Source organism: Megalops cyprinoides, chromosome 6, assembly GCF_013368585.1.
Source record: "Megalops cyprinoides isolate fMegCyp1 chromosome 6, fMegCyp1.pri, whole genome shotgun sequence".
Classification (NCBI taxonomy): Eukaryota; Metazoa; Chordata; class Actinopteri; order Elopiformes; family Megalopidae; genus Megalops; species Megalops cyprinoides.
Genome location: NC_050588.1, coordinates 9146895 through 9162998, shown reverse-complemented (window position 1 = coordinate 9162998; position 16104 = coordinate 9146895). Strand labels below are relative to the sequence as shown.

At 45.6% G+C, this 16104-nt stretch overlaps 2 protein-coding genes across 3 annotated transcripts; both read left to right on the top strand.

The window, feature by feature from the left end:
• Positions 1-584: 584 nt before the first annotated feature.
• fndc10 (fibronectin type III domain containing 10) lies at positions 585-3394 on the top strand. Of its 2 annotated transcripts, none has more exons than XM_036531898.1 (2): positions 585-803; positions 1197-3394. In XM_036531898.1, the coding sequence occupies exon 2, from the start codon at positions 1455-1457 to the stop codon at positions 2649-2651; it is 1197 nt and encodes a 398-aa protein (XP_036387791.1). In that variant the 5' UTR covers positions 585-803; positions 1197-1454; the 3' UTR covers positions 2652-3394. The 2 variants fall into 2 exon arrangements, with proteins under 2 accessions (XP_036387791.1, XP_036387790.1); XM_036531897.1 differs by having other exon boundaries at positions 585-954.
• Positions 3395-5069: 1675 nt separating this feature from the next.
• Positions 5070-15213, top strand: ssu72 (SSU72 homolog, RNA polymerase II CTD phosphatase). Its single transcript, XM_036532094.1, has 5 exons — positions 5070-5332; positions 6387-6530; positions 11685-11824; positions 12309-12427; positions 14849-15213. The coding sequence occupies exons 1-5, from the start codon at positions 5253-5255 to the stop codon at positions 14948-14950; spliced, it is 585 nt and encodes a 194-aa protein (XP_036387987.1). The 5' UTR covers positions 5070-5252; the 3' UTR covers positions 14951-15213.
• Positions 15214-16104: the final 891 nt, after the last annotated feature.

Below are 16104 nucleotides of genomic sequence, written 5' to 3'. Positions count from 1 at the left end.
AATCTCTTGAGGTCACATTACCATATATTGTTATCTAATGTTTAAATTGCATTTGTAAATGCAATGAAGTGTTCCTAAGACATTGCCCAGCACAGAACTTTGTCTTAGATCCCTTCAAAACCTGCCATGGAATCCAGCCAATAACAGAAGGCTGACACAACTGTTCACAAGTTAGTTTGTACAATGCAATGCCAAAAACAATGACTGTCAGCTGCATAATGACGAGTTTGGAACGTTTGCTGCACATTAAGTATACTTCTCTACACTCCGTTTTTATATAGTAAATTGCTTTTTTTTTCAAATAAGTATAAAATTATAATCATTGGGCAACGAATAAATATTAAAAGTAAGCCTACAGACTTCCACCACTTCCTTCTTTTGACAAATTATACGCATATTCAATAACTCGGCGGTTGCTCTGTCACTTGCGCAACTATACATATATCTGACCCAAATTTTAAGGTAGGATATCTTTAGGTGTCTTTAGGTGTCACTATTTCTCAGTGCCCTGAATAACTCGTGCGCTTTGATAATGTGCAGAGCAGCCGTCTGATTTAATTAGGCCATTCTATGGCTCTGCGCATCTGAGTGTACACGAGTGTACGGGTTAGCGTCGGCTGGACGTGATATACCTCGTGCAATCCCATATAGATAGAGTCCATAGCCGTACGTGGGGCGACTGACGTCATTGTGGCGGAAAAACGGTTGCAGAGATGAAGGGCAGCTCCGCAGGGGAGAGTGGAGAAACAGCGGAGGGAGAGTGGAGAGGGAAAGCGAGAGGGGAGAAGAGCAGCATGACTCATGTAATTGACTGTTGATGACTTCAAACATTGAGACACTTCATGCACAGACATAGGCACACATTCTCTCACGACAACCATCGGAAGCGGACAGACAAAAAAGATCAGTGATTTTAAAAAACTCGCATATCTCCGTTAAAAGACAGAGGAACACGTAAGCCGTTAAAATCGTTGCCTTTATATCTGTCTCGTCATAAGTAGAATTAATATTGCATTACGCGGTCTATTACTAGTATTTTGTTGTTTCATTTTTGGAGGGTTATGGTTGACAAGAGAGACGCTCTCTCTGTAATGACTTGATTTGCTGCTCTTCTTGCGTAACGCGCGATGAACGCGTACATGGATAAACCTTTGTATGTCAGTGGTGAAATTCCTGCTTGTTGTTTTCCATCTCAGGTGAGAGGGCCGGATACCGGGAGAGGATTGTGTTTGTGTCCGATACTGTCGCAGCATGATAGCCGCTCACGGTTAACCGGAGGAAGGCTTGCCAGTGCTCTGCAGCCATAGCACTTGTCGGTGTATGGATGTGGTACTGCAGCCACGATCGCCCCTGTGTGTCCGTCTCCCTCCTTTCGGATCTCCGGCGGCTCTGACGGCGCTGTCTGCCTTCTGTGTAAACCGCATGCGGGCAGTGGGCTGCTAGGAGGGGGCGAGATGCCAGGCCAGCTGCGGACGGCTCTACTCGCTTGTGCTGCGCTGCTGTCGGGCTTGTGTCGGGACTGTGCAGGTCTCCCCGGCGGGACGCGCGGGAGCCACGATGCGCATCCCTCCGCGACATCTTCTTCGAGTGACAGAGGGGGAGGAAATGGAACGGTGTCTCCAAACTGGGTCCTGCACGGAAACCACCGCGCTAATTATAGTGAGAATATTAACGATGACATAAGCAGTGGCCCGGCTGTGCCAAAGTACAGGGGAAGCCTCAGTCATGGCAACCCCAGAGCCACGAACAATAACAGCACCAGCAGCAAAAACAGCTCCGCAACTGTGAAAAGGCCGGACTTCACTGTCAGTGGGGATGAGCAGGGAGAGGACAGCGGGGCGACACTAATGTGCGCCTACAGGGTGATGGAGACGGGGGGCCGGGACAAGCTGTGCTTCCGGGACACGCAGCGCAGGTTCGACTGCCGGAGCGGGGAGTGTCAGAAGGTGAGGTCGCCGGGGGGACACTTGGTGGCCAACGTGCTGACAAATGGCAGCGTGCTGATACAGTGGGGCCGCGGGAGAGGACGGGGGGGCAACCGAACGCAGGAGGGAGGGCAGAGAGGGGCACAGGCCCTGGGGGTGCTGGAGGAGCAGGGGTGGGGGCGGGAGACTGAGAAAGCCGAAGACAGAGAAGAGAGGCAAAAACCTGTCGAGGAGGAAGGGGAGGAAGAGGGGAAGAGGAAGGGCTCGGCTTCAGCGCCCCCGCCGAGGCTTGGGCGCAGACGACACGCCCGTCAGGGTGGGTTCGGGCTCAGCTGCTGGTGGAACGGCAGCTACACGCAGTTCGAGTGCGCCGGCGTGCTCCTGGGGGCCAGCTGCAGGGACTACCTGCTGAGCGAGCTGCACGAGAACGTCCCTTACCGCATCTGCCTGCGCCCACTCCCACAGCAGGCCCGCTCCGACCGCCCCCCCGCCGCCGGTGGCCATGGCGACGACCCCGGGGAGTGCGTGGAGTTCACCGTCTCACCCTCGGGGATGCAGGACATTGTGATTGCCATGACGACCGTAGGAGGGGCCATCTGCGTGATGCTGGTCATCATCTGCCTGCTGGTCGCCTACATCACAGAAAACATCATGAGCCCTGCAGCGCAGCATGGCCACACCGCGCCACGCTCACACCTCGCAGCACGCACACATTCCCGTCACTGAGGGGATCGTGGGAAATAAATATTATTAAAAACACGACACAAACACAGGGCACATGAAAGGTACATCGCTGAGAGAACAATGAGCTAAGCTACACAACTCAGACATTACACTACATACACACACACACACGTACACACCACTGAGACCTCTGTTCTGCACAGAACTTTCTTTCTGTGAGTGTGCGTATTTGTGTGTGTGTTTTTTCACTGTGTATCTCACTCACTGTTTGCTGATGTTAACTGCTATGGAGTGTACTGCATCAGATACAGTACACAGGTACATTAAAACTTAGATGGAAATATAACTAGATTGACTTAGGAACAAATAGATGTAGGCTATAGATAGAGAAATTAGTATATAGAATTAGCATATAGACTGATACATAACTTATATTGATATGTTAGATAGACAGGTCCAGACCCTGATAGTAGACCCTGTTCATTTTCCAAAAATTAGTTCTGATTAGCTCCAGTAGGTAGTGATAGGTGTAGGTACATTAGGCTGAATAGTACTCATTTGCACCAAAAGTAAATTAGAGGTTAACACCCTGTCCTACACCCCTAAAATCTTAAAAGCAAAAAAAAACTAACTGATTGGAAAAAAAATGTAGACTTGCCTTACCTTTCACAGCTATGTTTACATAACAGCATAGTTTTACTTACTGTTCACTGCTGTATGTAACCTCAGGCTGGTCTCTATCCTGTGCAATACTGTTCTATACTTCTGTATTCTGAATACCTTTCACACCGAATAAAAGTTATTGACAAAATGAATGTTTTGAAGTGTGCTGGTGTGCAGTGGGATATGTGGTCCATTGTTTGTCCCTGTACTTTGATCTCTTTCATCAATTGTATTTTTCTGTCTGTTTTACTAGTTTGTCCACAAATCAGTTTCTTCTTAGTTTATCAGATACAGCCATTATAAATCAACAGGATACATCAAAGTGTGATTTGTAACAAATAGCAGTAATCACAAATGACACATTCATATTGTATACAACTAATAGTGTATATTAAAAAAAACCTTATTTGGTCAGCTGCCATGAATTTAGAATTGAGTGTTACAACATTCGTTTTCTGAAAAGACTAAGAAAACAAGATTTGAAAAATTCTGATTACATTGTTTTGAAGCATTAAGACTAAAACTGAAACTGTTCATACTAGCACCAAAATCACCTGTGTTAAAAGTAGAAAATGCACCTTCTTCGAGTATGGCTTAAAGGGGGATTTTTTAAGCAATTTCCAGATCTGCTTTATTATAAATGGAGGCTGCATTATTTATTACCAAGAACACATACACAATGAATGTGTTCCTGAAATTTATACTTAATCGAATTCATCGAGTGACACACAGGTCCCAGCTCTGAGAAGTGAGCATTTTTCTGTTCTGATGTTTTTGCGATTCATTCCAGATTCACTTTCATCTGTAGAGACAAATCAGCTTGAAACCGTTCATTTTATATTCGCCCTTTTTGTGTTTTGTGGTGCATGGACTACAGGGTTTAATGCATAACTGTGTCACTGTAAGTCGTGCACTAAGGAGCACTAATGGAGAAGTGAAACAGTTGACAGATCCAGAGAGGTAAATATGTTCACTGTGTATGGAAATGTGTGGTGTGGAATTCAGGACTTTGCCTCCTCGTGGATGACAGGGTCCTTTAATGCTACTTATCAATAAATGGACAATGGCTATTCTGACACCCCAGGCATTGGACTGCCATATTCATAATGTAACCTCTAACCAAACCGAAGACCTTAAATGTCGTGGACACCATATTTATGTTTTATGCGCTACATCATGAAGACTTAATACGGTGGCCCAGTCATTCTTATTTAGTTTTTCAATTTGTTCTCTTGTGATGACTTAAAAATGTGTGTGTATATATATATATATACACACAAATTATATATATATATATATATATATATATATATATATATATATATATGTATTGAGTATATATATTGAGTATAGCTAATAGCTTTTAAATTGAAACAGAGCTCTAAAGTTTCCTTATACTATAAAAATCCTTTTAAGGTAAAGATAAAGTCAGCTCTGGAGACATTTATATAAGTGACATTTGGCTTGAAATATTAAGACATAGCCCCATTGTAGCGAATCTGCCTGAGAACGTACGTCATCCAAGCTGGGGGGCTTTGGAGTCGAGGAGATTTTTTCCTAAACGAACGTTCAACGCATACGACTCTGATTAGCAGTTCAATTCTGGTGAGGTGTCTGAGCCAATCACAGGTGAATACGTTGAGTACTGATGACTCAAAATTCGCCGCACGACAGAGGAAAACAAGTGCCCTTTAAATGTTGATTGGTCTCCACAAGCGCCTACACTCTCGCAAGCCCGGCCCCTCTTTGTGAGCGACGTTTGTCCTTAAATACCTTCCGCCATTTTGAACTTCACTTCTTTGGACGGAAGCACGGCGCCGCGCGGAGCTCCAGTTTAATTTATTTTAGAAAACCCACCATATCAGGTTTAGATAGTAAAGAGACACACACTGACATCGAAAATTTTGTAGTTTTCGGTCTGACTCAATTTCCCCGTCGACCTTTTTCCAAATTTGCTGGTTGTCAGTCGGAAGAAACGCTATGCCGAGTCACCCGCTGCGCGTGGCGGTGGTGTGCTCGAGCAACCAGAACCGCAGTATGGAGGCGCACAATATTCTCAGGTAACGGTTAAAAAACGAGCCTCAGCCGAGCAGCATCCAGCTAAGACACGTACCGGGCGAGTTAACTCGCCAAAAGGCGCAGCTAGAAGTGGTATCGGCAGCTACCCGGAAGCAACGCGAACATGAGTCGGCGATCCTCGGATAATACCCGGAAATCCTCCAGTAATCAAAGCTAGCTAGACTAGCTAACTACACGAAACTTCACTTTACATTCGTTTATAAACATGTTAGATTCACCAGAGAGGCTATTCTTGAGATGATTTCGGTCTTAGATTATAGTTATCTGTGGACGTTTTTTACTCATAGAAAGTTAGCTGTCGTTCTCATAACGTTGAAAACCTGTTGTAAATGGGTGTCTTGATCAACTCAAATGACGCCGACAGCTGCTGACTATCCTGCGACGACGCTCAACCCTTTTCTTTTATTTAACTGGGCCGTCAGAGAACTGGAAAACATCAGAAGATTGAAAGCATAATGGGTCGAAGCCAGCAGAGTCGAGTTAACGTTATCCTGATTAGAAAATCACCTGACTGAATTTGGAAAGCTGCTCTTCCTTATGGATCTTCCCTAGGAAATAACCTTGATGAGTGTTAAGCCTGTAACACGTCATCTACAGTTGTTTCTGGTAAAACGTAAATGGTACAAGCAGTTCTAAAGAGAAATATTGTATTGCTTTTGATTTCCTACAGTGTAAATTATGTGCAAGGTAAGAGTTTGTGAAGTTTGACGTTACGTGTCATTTATTGTCTGGTGGCGAGATGGATGAGGTCAACAAAACAGCTGTCCCGTGACAGCGATTATCAGCTGACTGTGCTGCTTGCGCAATAACGCCTTCCATTGTCATCTCCAGCTAATAATGACCCAGGGGGATGGATGCGCAGGTCATTGTAACCTAATTGTCAATTACTTTCTCTCCCGTCTCTCCTCTCCCTCCTTTGTTCTTTGTTCCCTCTCCTGTGTCCCCATCCTTCTTTTCTTCCTCTCTGCGTCCCCGTTCCCCCGTTACTCTCCTCGCCCTTTGAATGGGCTTCCCCTGCTCTCTGTCGCTATGCAGCAAGCGCGGTTTCGAAGTGCGGTCGTTCGGGACCGGGTCCCACGTGAAGCTGCCGGGTCCAGCGCCAGACAAGCCCAACGTGTACGACTTCAAAACCACTTATGAGCAGATGTACAACGATTTAGTCCGCAAGGACAAGGAACTGTATCCCCTACACTTCACACATCGCAGCACTCAAATGTACATGCAAGCGTGCGCACACACTCAACCAGCATACAGCTATGATGTGTACTGTATTGCCAGTCACTTGCGTGGAGAAAAGACTTGAGGGAAATAGAGTGGTGAGGGAAGCAGGGAGAGCTAACACAGGTGTTTTTGCCCCATTTGTGCTTTCCTCTTTTGTTTTGGACATGATGTGCATCTGGGTGCATGTGAACTGTTTCTCCTAGGAGTGAGGATGATTGAGGAAACTGGAATATATTGCTTCAGGGCCAGACGTTTTTCTACACGTTAAACACAAACACACTTCTTTGATTGAGTATTCAAAACAGAGCTATTGAAACAGCTCAACCAGTTCCAGTTTCAACCAGACCGAGCCCATCAAAATCTTCCAGGGCATCAGGTGCATGATAGATTTGTCTTAGGTACGACTGAGATATGGTTAACTTAACAGGGATGGATCTTGTAAAAGTGCTGAGAGGAAGTAGGTGTGGAGCTGGAGAGGTAAGGCTTAGACTTGATCAAGCATGGAAAACATGCAAAATAATACTTAGAAATCCGTCAAAGAATCCCACTGATTATTGCGTTGTGAAAGTAACCCGTTTACTCTGACAGATGCGTTTTGTCCATTCAGAATATTTCAGCCTGGAAGGGAACGTCTGGAATTTAGGTGTGTACCTTTCTGTTGTATTGTAAAAGCTTTACACTTATTTTCCATCTCCTTGAAGAAATTGCGTATTTTCTGTGGTTAATAGTGTGTAACCACTGGGAGGCAGTGTGGGATAGGAAACTAGCTTTGGGATCAATTGCAGGTTCAGATTGTAGGTGGACACTGTAGTTCTATGCTCTTGAAGAAGGTTCTTCATCTGAATTTTCTGAAAATACTCAGTTAAATTGCAAGGAGATGAAGTGTAAGAGGTCCACTGCCCTGAATAACTAAGCAAACAATCAAAACATTAATCCACAAGCTGCGTGGCACACATGGTTTGGACCACAGTACATTATGGATTATGATTTTACGGAGGGGATTTCTGATCCCGTGTTACACAACCATGTAAACAAGTTGTCTATTCAGTAGGCTTCCTAACTAACCAATTGTGCATTCATTAACAAGCCAATTACAAGCAGTTTGCCAAGTAAGTATCTTGGCAGCATTTTAACATGAGTGTTTTCTAAAAAACAATGACAGAGTGCTGTTCATGCTAACTACAATTAAGTTACTTGCTCACTTCCAAATTAAGATTTAATGGAAGAAGCATCTTTGTATTGTGAGCTGTATTGACACAGATTAAACTGTTGTATCTTGTAGGATAGCATAGAGGTAAGTGGTAGTTCAGTCACTGGACTGCTATAATGTAGCATATGAAAATAAACATCTGCTCTCTCAGCTTCCATTAGAATATTTTTCTAATGCAATGTGGACAATGATGTAGGGATAGCGTGAGAAAGGAAATGTGGGTCCGTATATGCATATACGAATATATTTAAGAAAATGCCGTATGTACCATTTTTATCTTTGTGGAGGCTAATCGGACCTTGAGCCTGACTACAATACAGCAGGAGATTCTTGCTTAATCAGTGTCTGTAAACTATAGCATTCAAGCAAGTCCCAAGGTCTGCACAGAATAGTTTTTGGTGTCTAATGTGTCGGAAAAATGTATGTAGTGCCCTCTACTGCCAAAGATGCGTACATGCACAAACAGCATAACTAGACTTATGTATAGGAATTGGAAAATAACTATATCTTGAGCTCTGTTTAAGGTTACCTAGAGTGATGCTGCTGGGATTCAGGAACTAGGATTCAGGAAAGTAACAGGAACTAGGCTAAGAGGACCAGGCATACAAGCTTATCAGCTGTACAAATACCCTTACTGTATTTCTATACTGGAAAACTATTATCAAAATGTAAAACTTGTGCAGACATTGCTGGGATGACAATATCCAATTAAGTCAAAATTAGCTTTAAGTGGTTACTGCTCACAAGGCACTCCCAGAAATGAAATGGGAACGATACACCTTGTGTGTGTGTGTGTGTGTGTGTGTGTGTGTGTGTGTGATTGTGTGTGTGTGTGTTTTAACCATTTTGGCATGAGGTGCATTTGGCTAACCTTTGAAGTTGTAGGGTCAGCTATAAAACTGGAAACAAGCCGAACCAAACACAAATTTTCATAGACCCCTCCCTGCTTCTTCGCATGTTGAGGGCAATAGAAACTGAATTTAACATACAAACCAGTGATGTAAGTTGCAGTCTGCTTAAACGAACAAAGTTTCTGCGTCCAAATCAGCTTTTCAGCTTCTCTGTACATTAATTATGTACAGCTGTGAAATGAGCGTTTTATTTTTTCAGTTTTAAATGTACATGATACTGATAACCGATAAACATTTAATACACGTTCTCTATACAGCATTATACACAACCAGGCAAAAGTCTTTTTGCATTATTATACTGTGATGCGTAAGGACACTAAAATGCAGTGCATGTTTTGTATTTTTAATCCTTGTCTCAATGGTGTACATACTGTAACTGGGTCTTGATTTCAAGAGTGTTCAATGCACAACAAGACCAGAGCCTTATTGGCCTTTTGGGTCATGCTGTCCTGGGTTTGTCGATTACAGCATTTCCAATACCATGTCTTGGAAATCATGTGAAGTGAGCCATTATGTTCCATAGTTTGCTATCTTTATTCACAATTCTGTAACAATGTTATTATTTGTGTGAAAAGATATATACATGTATTTTAACTCCTTAACACATCTAAGACTTTTGCAGCAGTTTATGTGTAACACTGGGATGCGGGAGTAACGGTTCTGTTAGGTGTTGGCAGGTGGCCCTGACAATGAAACTAATCAGTCCAGCTGGGGAGTGGACTGCGTGACTAGAGCGAGCAGTCACTGGCTGTATGTGAAACAGAGTGTGTACTTTTTGTGTTTTCTTAGCACTGTGCCAGCTCCTCTTTCCTGCCTGCGCTCAAACCGCCAGCCCACACTGGCTCCTTCCCTGTCTTCATCTGTTTCTTGCGGTCTCCCTTTCTCTGTCCCTGCCATGGCGTAGTGGGTGCGAATCATATCTGGAGGTGTGGGTTCAGAGCGAGCGAGGGGGCGGCTCACAGAAGGAGCCCCCGCACTGACAAAGTCTGATCCATCAGGGCAGCTAACCGGTAGCCTCTCGCCCTGAAACGCAGAGAAATAACGGGTAGGCGTTTTTATCCTGCAGCCTCCTTGGCAAACACCAACAAGGTGGTTAGACAACAGAACACACGACCCGTTCTGTATTTATAGATCGAAAGGTGGGGTGCGTGAAATTGTTGAAATTGCGTGACGATTTTGGTTTTGGAAAACGCTTTTGAAATGAGAAATTTGATGACAAATTAAGTGAGGGAAGGCGGTGCAGGCAAGGGCATTCAATAAGAAATCTGTTTTTGAGGTTCAGTATTTTTACAGGTCTTTTTGGAAGCGGGGGGGGGGGGGGCGGCATGCAAGTGTGGGAAGTACCGCAGAGAAAATGCAGCACCTTATGCAGTAGGCAATGCAGTCTCCATGTCTGCCTTCCATAGAACAATAAAATCATTCTTCCACACTGCAGAATCGCTCACTTGATTTCACCCCTCGGTCTCCCATTTCTTCTCAAAGGAAAGAGACGACTGAGGAAGACTCACTGGCAAAAAAAAGTTTACTGGTTATGAAGGAATTCGCTCAGGGTTCACTGTGAGCCATCTTTCACTTTGCTCCTGTTTGGAAATGGCCACATGGGGGAGCTGACTGCTGATGCTTCTGTTCGCCTTGTTACTGACGCTTTAGATCACTGTGGAGGTCTTTTCCAGGCCTTGTCTCAGATTAGCATTTTTGGTTGTGATGGTAAATGAGAGCCAGACTGGGCCCGTATCCACTTGAATTTAGGCCTGAAGTGGCTATTAGCTGTAGGTGAGCTGGAATCAGGTCAAGCACAGAATTATTTGGTGTTTGAATATGCAGAGAGGGAAAAAGCAATGATAAAAAAGTGTTAGATGTGGGGATTTGCAGAGAGCGATGCCTTCAACACCAGAGAGACAGTGTGGTCCTTGGCCCTTCAGACTTGAGCGGAGAGCTAGGACTGAGGATAAATTGTGATGGATGCAGGAACTGAATGGAAGAATCAGGTCGGGGAGCAGTGTGAATGAGATGTGGGACAGGAGGGAGGTGTGGTTTTGTGCAGGGGAAACAGGAGGGATGAGTTTACTCTGATGGAGCGAGAGAGAATCCCCCTGCCCATCATCACTCTTCACCACTGCTTCTGCAGTTTCAGGCTCTGCTGAATCAGATGTGTTTGGTTCAGGGGCAAACTGTGAATGAGTTACCACTGCGATCTAACCATACAGTACAAATGAGAAAACACCGATAAAGGAGAATTGCAGTCAGTTTAGCACAGACAAAAAGTGTCTGCATTTCAAAAAGATTGAGCATTTAGTTTTATTTAGCCTTTATTTGCAGTGCTTTCATTTATTTTTTTGACTCGAATAAACACCTCTTTGCCAGATGTATTTTCCATAACGAGCATCACTGTGAAGCAGTAAAGATGTTCTGAAAAATTTTAAGTGATAGGACCATGCGGTTGGCTCTATGCAGAAAATCTTTTACAATAAACTCCTTGCCTGAAATGAAAGTCAGTCTACCTTAACTACCCAGTTTTCTGGTTGAAGAGAGAGGGTTTATATGATATGGGATGGAAGCAGTAGACTGTTCATATATAGTGAGGAGGAAGTGTCTACACTTATTTCCTGGTAAATGTCTGAATTATAGTAGCATTACTCCGGGCAGTTGATATTATTTTTAATTATTTGGTCAATGTGGGTTTCATCTTGCCCGGCAGAAACAATGATATTAATGGGAATGTTAGCGCATGCATGTGACTGGCATCAGAGAGCACCTTACACCTGATAATGATAGTTATGCTACTGTATGAGGCTGTAGCATAGCTGTTTCATCCACAGTCAGTTTGTCTTCAAGGTAACACTATGGCCTTGTACCTTTTTATCTGTACTCCTGACATTGAGTAATTGCCATGCTCCGCATGGTCGTTGCAGGGTGAGTTTTATGTCGTGTGCGTTTCCTGTGTGCTGCATCTCTGTTTGTGCTCCTTGACCCCCCCCCCGCCCGCCTCAGATACACACAGAACGGAATCCTGCACATGCTTGACCGGAACAAGCGCATCAAGGTCCGGCCCGAGCGCTTTCAGAACTGCAAGGACCAGTTCGACCTGGTCATCACCTGCGAGGAGAGGGTCTACGACCAAGTTCTGGAGGGTGAGGGAGAGATGAGGGGACTGAACGCGGGGGGGGGGGGTGTTGCAGGCAACGGAAATCACCTTTTCCTTGAAGCCCAAGTGGTTGGATCGCTTTCACAGCGATCATTTCTCCATAAACTGTACGTTATTGGTAAGATAACATTGTCAGCTATGAACTGTGACTTAGCGGCCTCGGCAGCCTGAGCCAGGAGAAGTGCTCAGAGTCCTGCTGCAGTCGGAAGTTGGCTAATTTGATGTAATTAGTACGATATCCTGATTTTCTTTATCCAGGCTTGCTTGTCATCATGTTCCAAACATGGAAATTGTAATGTGAATCATTATAGTGAGCTTCCCTCTTACATTTCAGTCCTGGTTCAGTCTCTTTTCCAGTCCTATTCATTTTTACCTCGCACCCCTGGCGGGCCCTGTTGTGCGGGATGTACAGCGCAGAGGAGCTGCCTGTGCTGACCGTCTTCCCCGTGCCCGTTTGTCTCACCCCTCAGACCTGAACTCCCGGGAGCAGGAGACCTTTCAGCCGGTGCACGTCATCAACGTGGACATTCAGGACAACCACGAGGAGGCGACGCTGGGCGCCTTCCTCATCTGCGAGCTCTGCCAGTGTGTGAGTGCTCCTGCCGGGCCTGCAGTCCCCAACCCACCGGGTCCTGCGTGTGTGTGTGTGCGTGTTTGTGTGTGTGCGTGTTTGTGTGTGTGTGTGTGTGTGTGTGTGTGTGTGTGTGTATGTGTATGTGTATGTGTATGTGTATGTGTGTGCGTGCGTGTGCGTGCGTGCGTGCATGTGTGTGTTTGTTTGTTTGTGTGTGTGTGCGTGTTTGTGTGTGTGTGTATGTGTGTGTGTGTGTTTGTGTGTGTGTATATATGTGTATATGTGTGTTTGTGTGTGTGTGTGTGCGCGTGCGCGTGAGTGTGTGTGTGAGTGTGTGCTTGTGCTTGTGTTTGTGTGTGTGTGTGTGTGTGTGCGCGTGTGAGTGTGTGTGCTTGTGTGTGTGTGTGTGTGTGTGTGTGTGTGTGTGTGTGTGTGTGTGCGCGCGTGTGTGTGCGCGCGTGTGTGTGTGTGTGTGCGTGTTTGTGTGTGTGTGCGTGTGTGTGTGTGTGCGCGTGTGTGTCAGGGGCTGCATGTGACACACTCTGTTTACATGGATATAATTCAGATGTCTCCCTGCCCTGAACTCCATTCACTCGGTGGTTGTATTGGACTGAAGACAAGGCCTAAATAGCAGCTTTTATTGCCCAGGCTTGCCAGTATCACACATACAGAGTGCTGCTACACTGCAGTATACACACTATGGTAAAACACGTTACATGGGTAGCGTGAGGGAGGACGGATACGTATTGCACGTTGACTCATTAGGGCTAATTGCACTTTGCATCAGAGCATTCCCATTCATATCATGCTTCATGCGGAAGGAATACCAGAACCCATTGTGCCAAATGGGACAGGAAGTCGTTGATGTATTTTAAGATGCTCCTTACTTTATAATTTAGTGTTCAGATTAAGCACACCAAACCACTCCTTTTCATTTCTCAGTTTTTACCCTCTCAGTTCCACCCCCCTTCTCTAGTGATACAGCACTGAAAGCATACTTCAGCTCTCCCAGAAACTCCTAGCAACAAATCCATATTTTTATGATCTCAGTATGAGCCCTCAAAACATGTTCGGCTTGCTTTCCTGGACTGATTAAGCCATTAATAATTTTATAGGGGCGTTACCACGTCATAAGGGTGCAGTGGAAATGGACAGTAATCCCCTCAGCCTCTCTCTTCTCTTCCCCTGGCTGCCAGCTTGTATAGTGAGGTAGTTCAACCCACAGAAATAGACAGCGACGTGTATTCTGGGGTTTGTGCAGCTGAGTTCTACTCATAGGTCAGATGTAAGGTTCATACAACCTTTAGGCTATGTTGCAGTAGTTGGACTCGCTGGATTTACAAATGTGACGTCTGTTCTCTCAAAACTTTCAAAATAATGACAGCCCAAATCGCAACAGAGCAGGAAAGCTTCAAATACCTTCAGTTTTGATCTTAGGAACAAAAGCTGGAGGCCTCATGTAACAAGATTTTCAAACTCAGATTGTGTGAAAGTAAAGGATGAATTTATAATATGTATGCAAATGGTGCTGGTGATCTATGATGCTTGGACTTATTAGAACCGCACATCCCATTGTGAAGCCAGGACAATAAATGCTAAATCAGAAAGGACTGCTTTCCAAGTGTATCGCCATGCCAGCCCTGCTTTTCTACCCCCCTGTTGACACGCATTAAATAGTCCTTAAACTTATTTATCATTGCTGGCAAACCTGACAAACCCCAGCCGATTTACCGATATGAACATCTGCAGAAAAGCTCCTAAGGAACAGAACAGCTCATGGAACAAAGGGATCAGTGTGTGTTCTAGAAGGCGAGCCTTAGTTTACCTGGATCCTGAACACACTTTTTGTGCCTTCACCAAAATGACTTGGCCCCTCTCCTGCATCTCAAATGAATGTTCTATAAAACAGTGGCTGCGTGAAGGAGTGTCTGAAACCAGCCACGTGTAACTATAAAAAATTGATCAAGGAGGCCTCTGAAATCACATGCAAAAAAAGTACTTCATTAAAAACGCCGGTTAACAAGGGCCAGCCAGTTGGCAAAGCAGTGTTTCCACACTGCAAGATGAAATGCGCAAAGATCACCTTCAGATTCAGGGATATAACCCCATGTCCAATTACTATCCCGTCTGCTGAATCCACCGTGGGATTTCATACCCCCTTTCAGCCCACTGATCAGTCATGGTGTCGTTTAAAGGTGGGACACCCTCTAAATTTCCCGTCTCGCCGTTCCATTTCTGGTGTTGCCTCTCCGTTGCATGTGAACCGTGCCCTGCTTTCGGTCTAATATGGCTGCCAATGTGAATGTGGTCCGTTATGTGGTTGTGTCCGCCTGGCAGACTAGGTGTTTGCCTGTGTCTTGGACTGTGTCTCTGTAAGTGAGGGTTGAGAGGGAGCGAGGTTGCTTATTTTTTTCTCTCCTTGTTCTGTCTGCTCAGATCCAGCACACAGACGACATGGAGAACGAGATGGACGAGCTGCTGCAGGAGTTCGAGGAGAAGAGCAGCCGGCCATTCCTGCACACTGTCTGCTTCTACTGACGCGTCGTAACTCTCTCGCCGCGCACGCACGGACACACACACACGGCGGCTGCGAACGCTTGCGGCCCGCCCTGCACAAGCCCCGTTCCACAGAAGGCCGCAACCTCCCCGTCGCCTTAAAATGACACCTCGGGCCGCACCCTCGCTGAGACAAACGAGGTCGTCCCCCCGATGCCTGCCTGCATCAAGAAAAGGGCTGCGCTCTCAATGTCTCTCACACAGACACACACACACACACACACACACACACACACACACACACACACCACTGAGTCCCTCTTATTAATATGCACCCACACACACATGCTGCGCACGCATGCACACACAGTATGCCTGCCTCCCCCCCCCCCCCCCCCCCGCCCCGCTCCAGTCAGTCAGAGTTGAGCACTCACAGAGGTGAATGTGTTCTCTGCTCCTCTCCCCAGTTAGTCAGCAGGTCATCCCTCTCACTCCCGTCTCCCTCTCCTCACGCCAGCCATAAAAGCCACTGACCCGTACACCCTTCCCCTAAAGAAAACTTATCTGTGTGACACAATCCTGCGGTCCCGCCCCGCTCCGCTCCCCCGGTTTCAAACCGAAGAGAAGAGGGTGGGGGCGGGGCGGGGGGTCATTTCGATCTCTCGCGCATTAGTGGTGACGTACGAGGGCTTTCCCTCTTCACCTTGAGAGAACAGACCAGGGGGAGAGAATGCTCCGTTTAATCCGTTTGCACACTCTTCGTGTCTGAAAACAACAGCCACGCTGTAGCCGGGGGTGGGGGGGGTGGGGGTGGGGGTTTGTGTGAATGTTTGCAAGAGTGAAAGTGACTGAGTGAGGGTATGCTGAGTGGGGAAGCATGCGTCAAACTGAACTAATAATGAACAACCTTAAAAAACCTCAAGGTTATAATCTCACCGTTATGATAACTATTATTTTACTATTATTGCTATTTACGGCTCTGTTCAAATGATGATCTTTTTTTCTTTTCTTTTTATTTTGTAAATTCAAAATTGTAGAGACGAATATTCATTGCAAGCAGTGAGGTTAAGTCCAGAGTGCCTGTACTTCTGTCTGTAAATAATATAAATATGAAATAGGAATTAAAACAATCTCTAGGAACTAAACTGAGTGTGTTGTTTTTATCCCCCCACACGGGCATGCACAGGACATAACAA

What these genes read in the sequence shown, in the direction of transcription:
- fndc10 (XM_036531898.1), top strand. Translation starts at nt 1,455, where the DNA reads ATGCCAGGCCAGCTGCGGACGGCTCTACTCGCTTGTGCTGCGCTGCTG.
- ssu72 (XM_036532094.1), top strand. Translation starts at nt 5,253, where the DNA reads ATGCCGAGTCACCCGCTGCGCGTGGCGGTGGTGTGCTCGAGCAACCAG. An exon ending in CTACGACCAAGTTCTGGAGG is followed by an intron (nt 11,825 to 12,308) that starts GTGAGGGAGAGA and finishes CTCACCCCTCAG; the next exon opens with ACCTGAACTCCCGGGAGCAG. An exon ending in TCTGCGAGCTCTGCCAGTGT is followed by an intron (nt 12,428 to 14,848) that starts GTGAGTGCTCCT and finishes CTGTCTGCTCAG; the next exon opens with ATCCAGCACACAGACGACAT.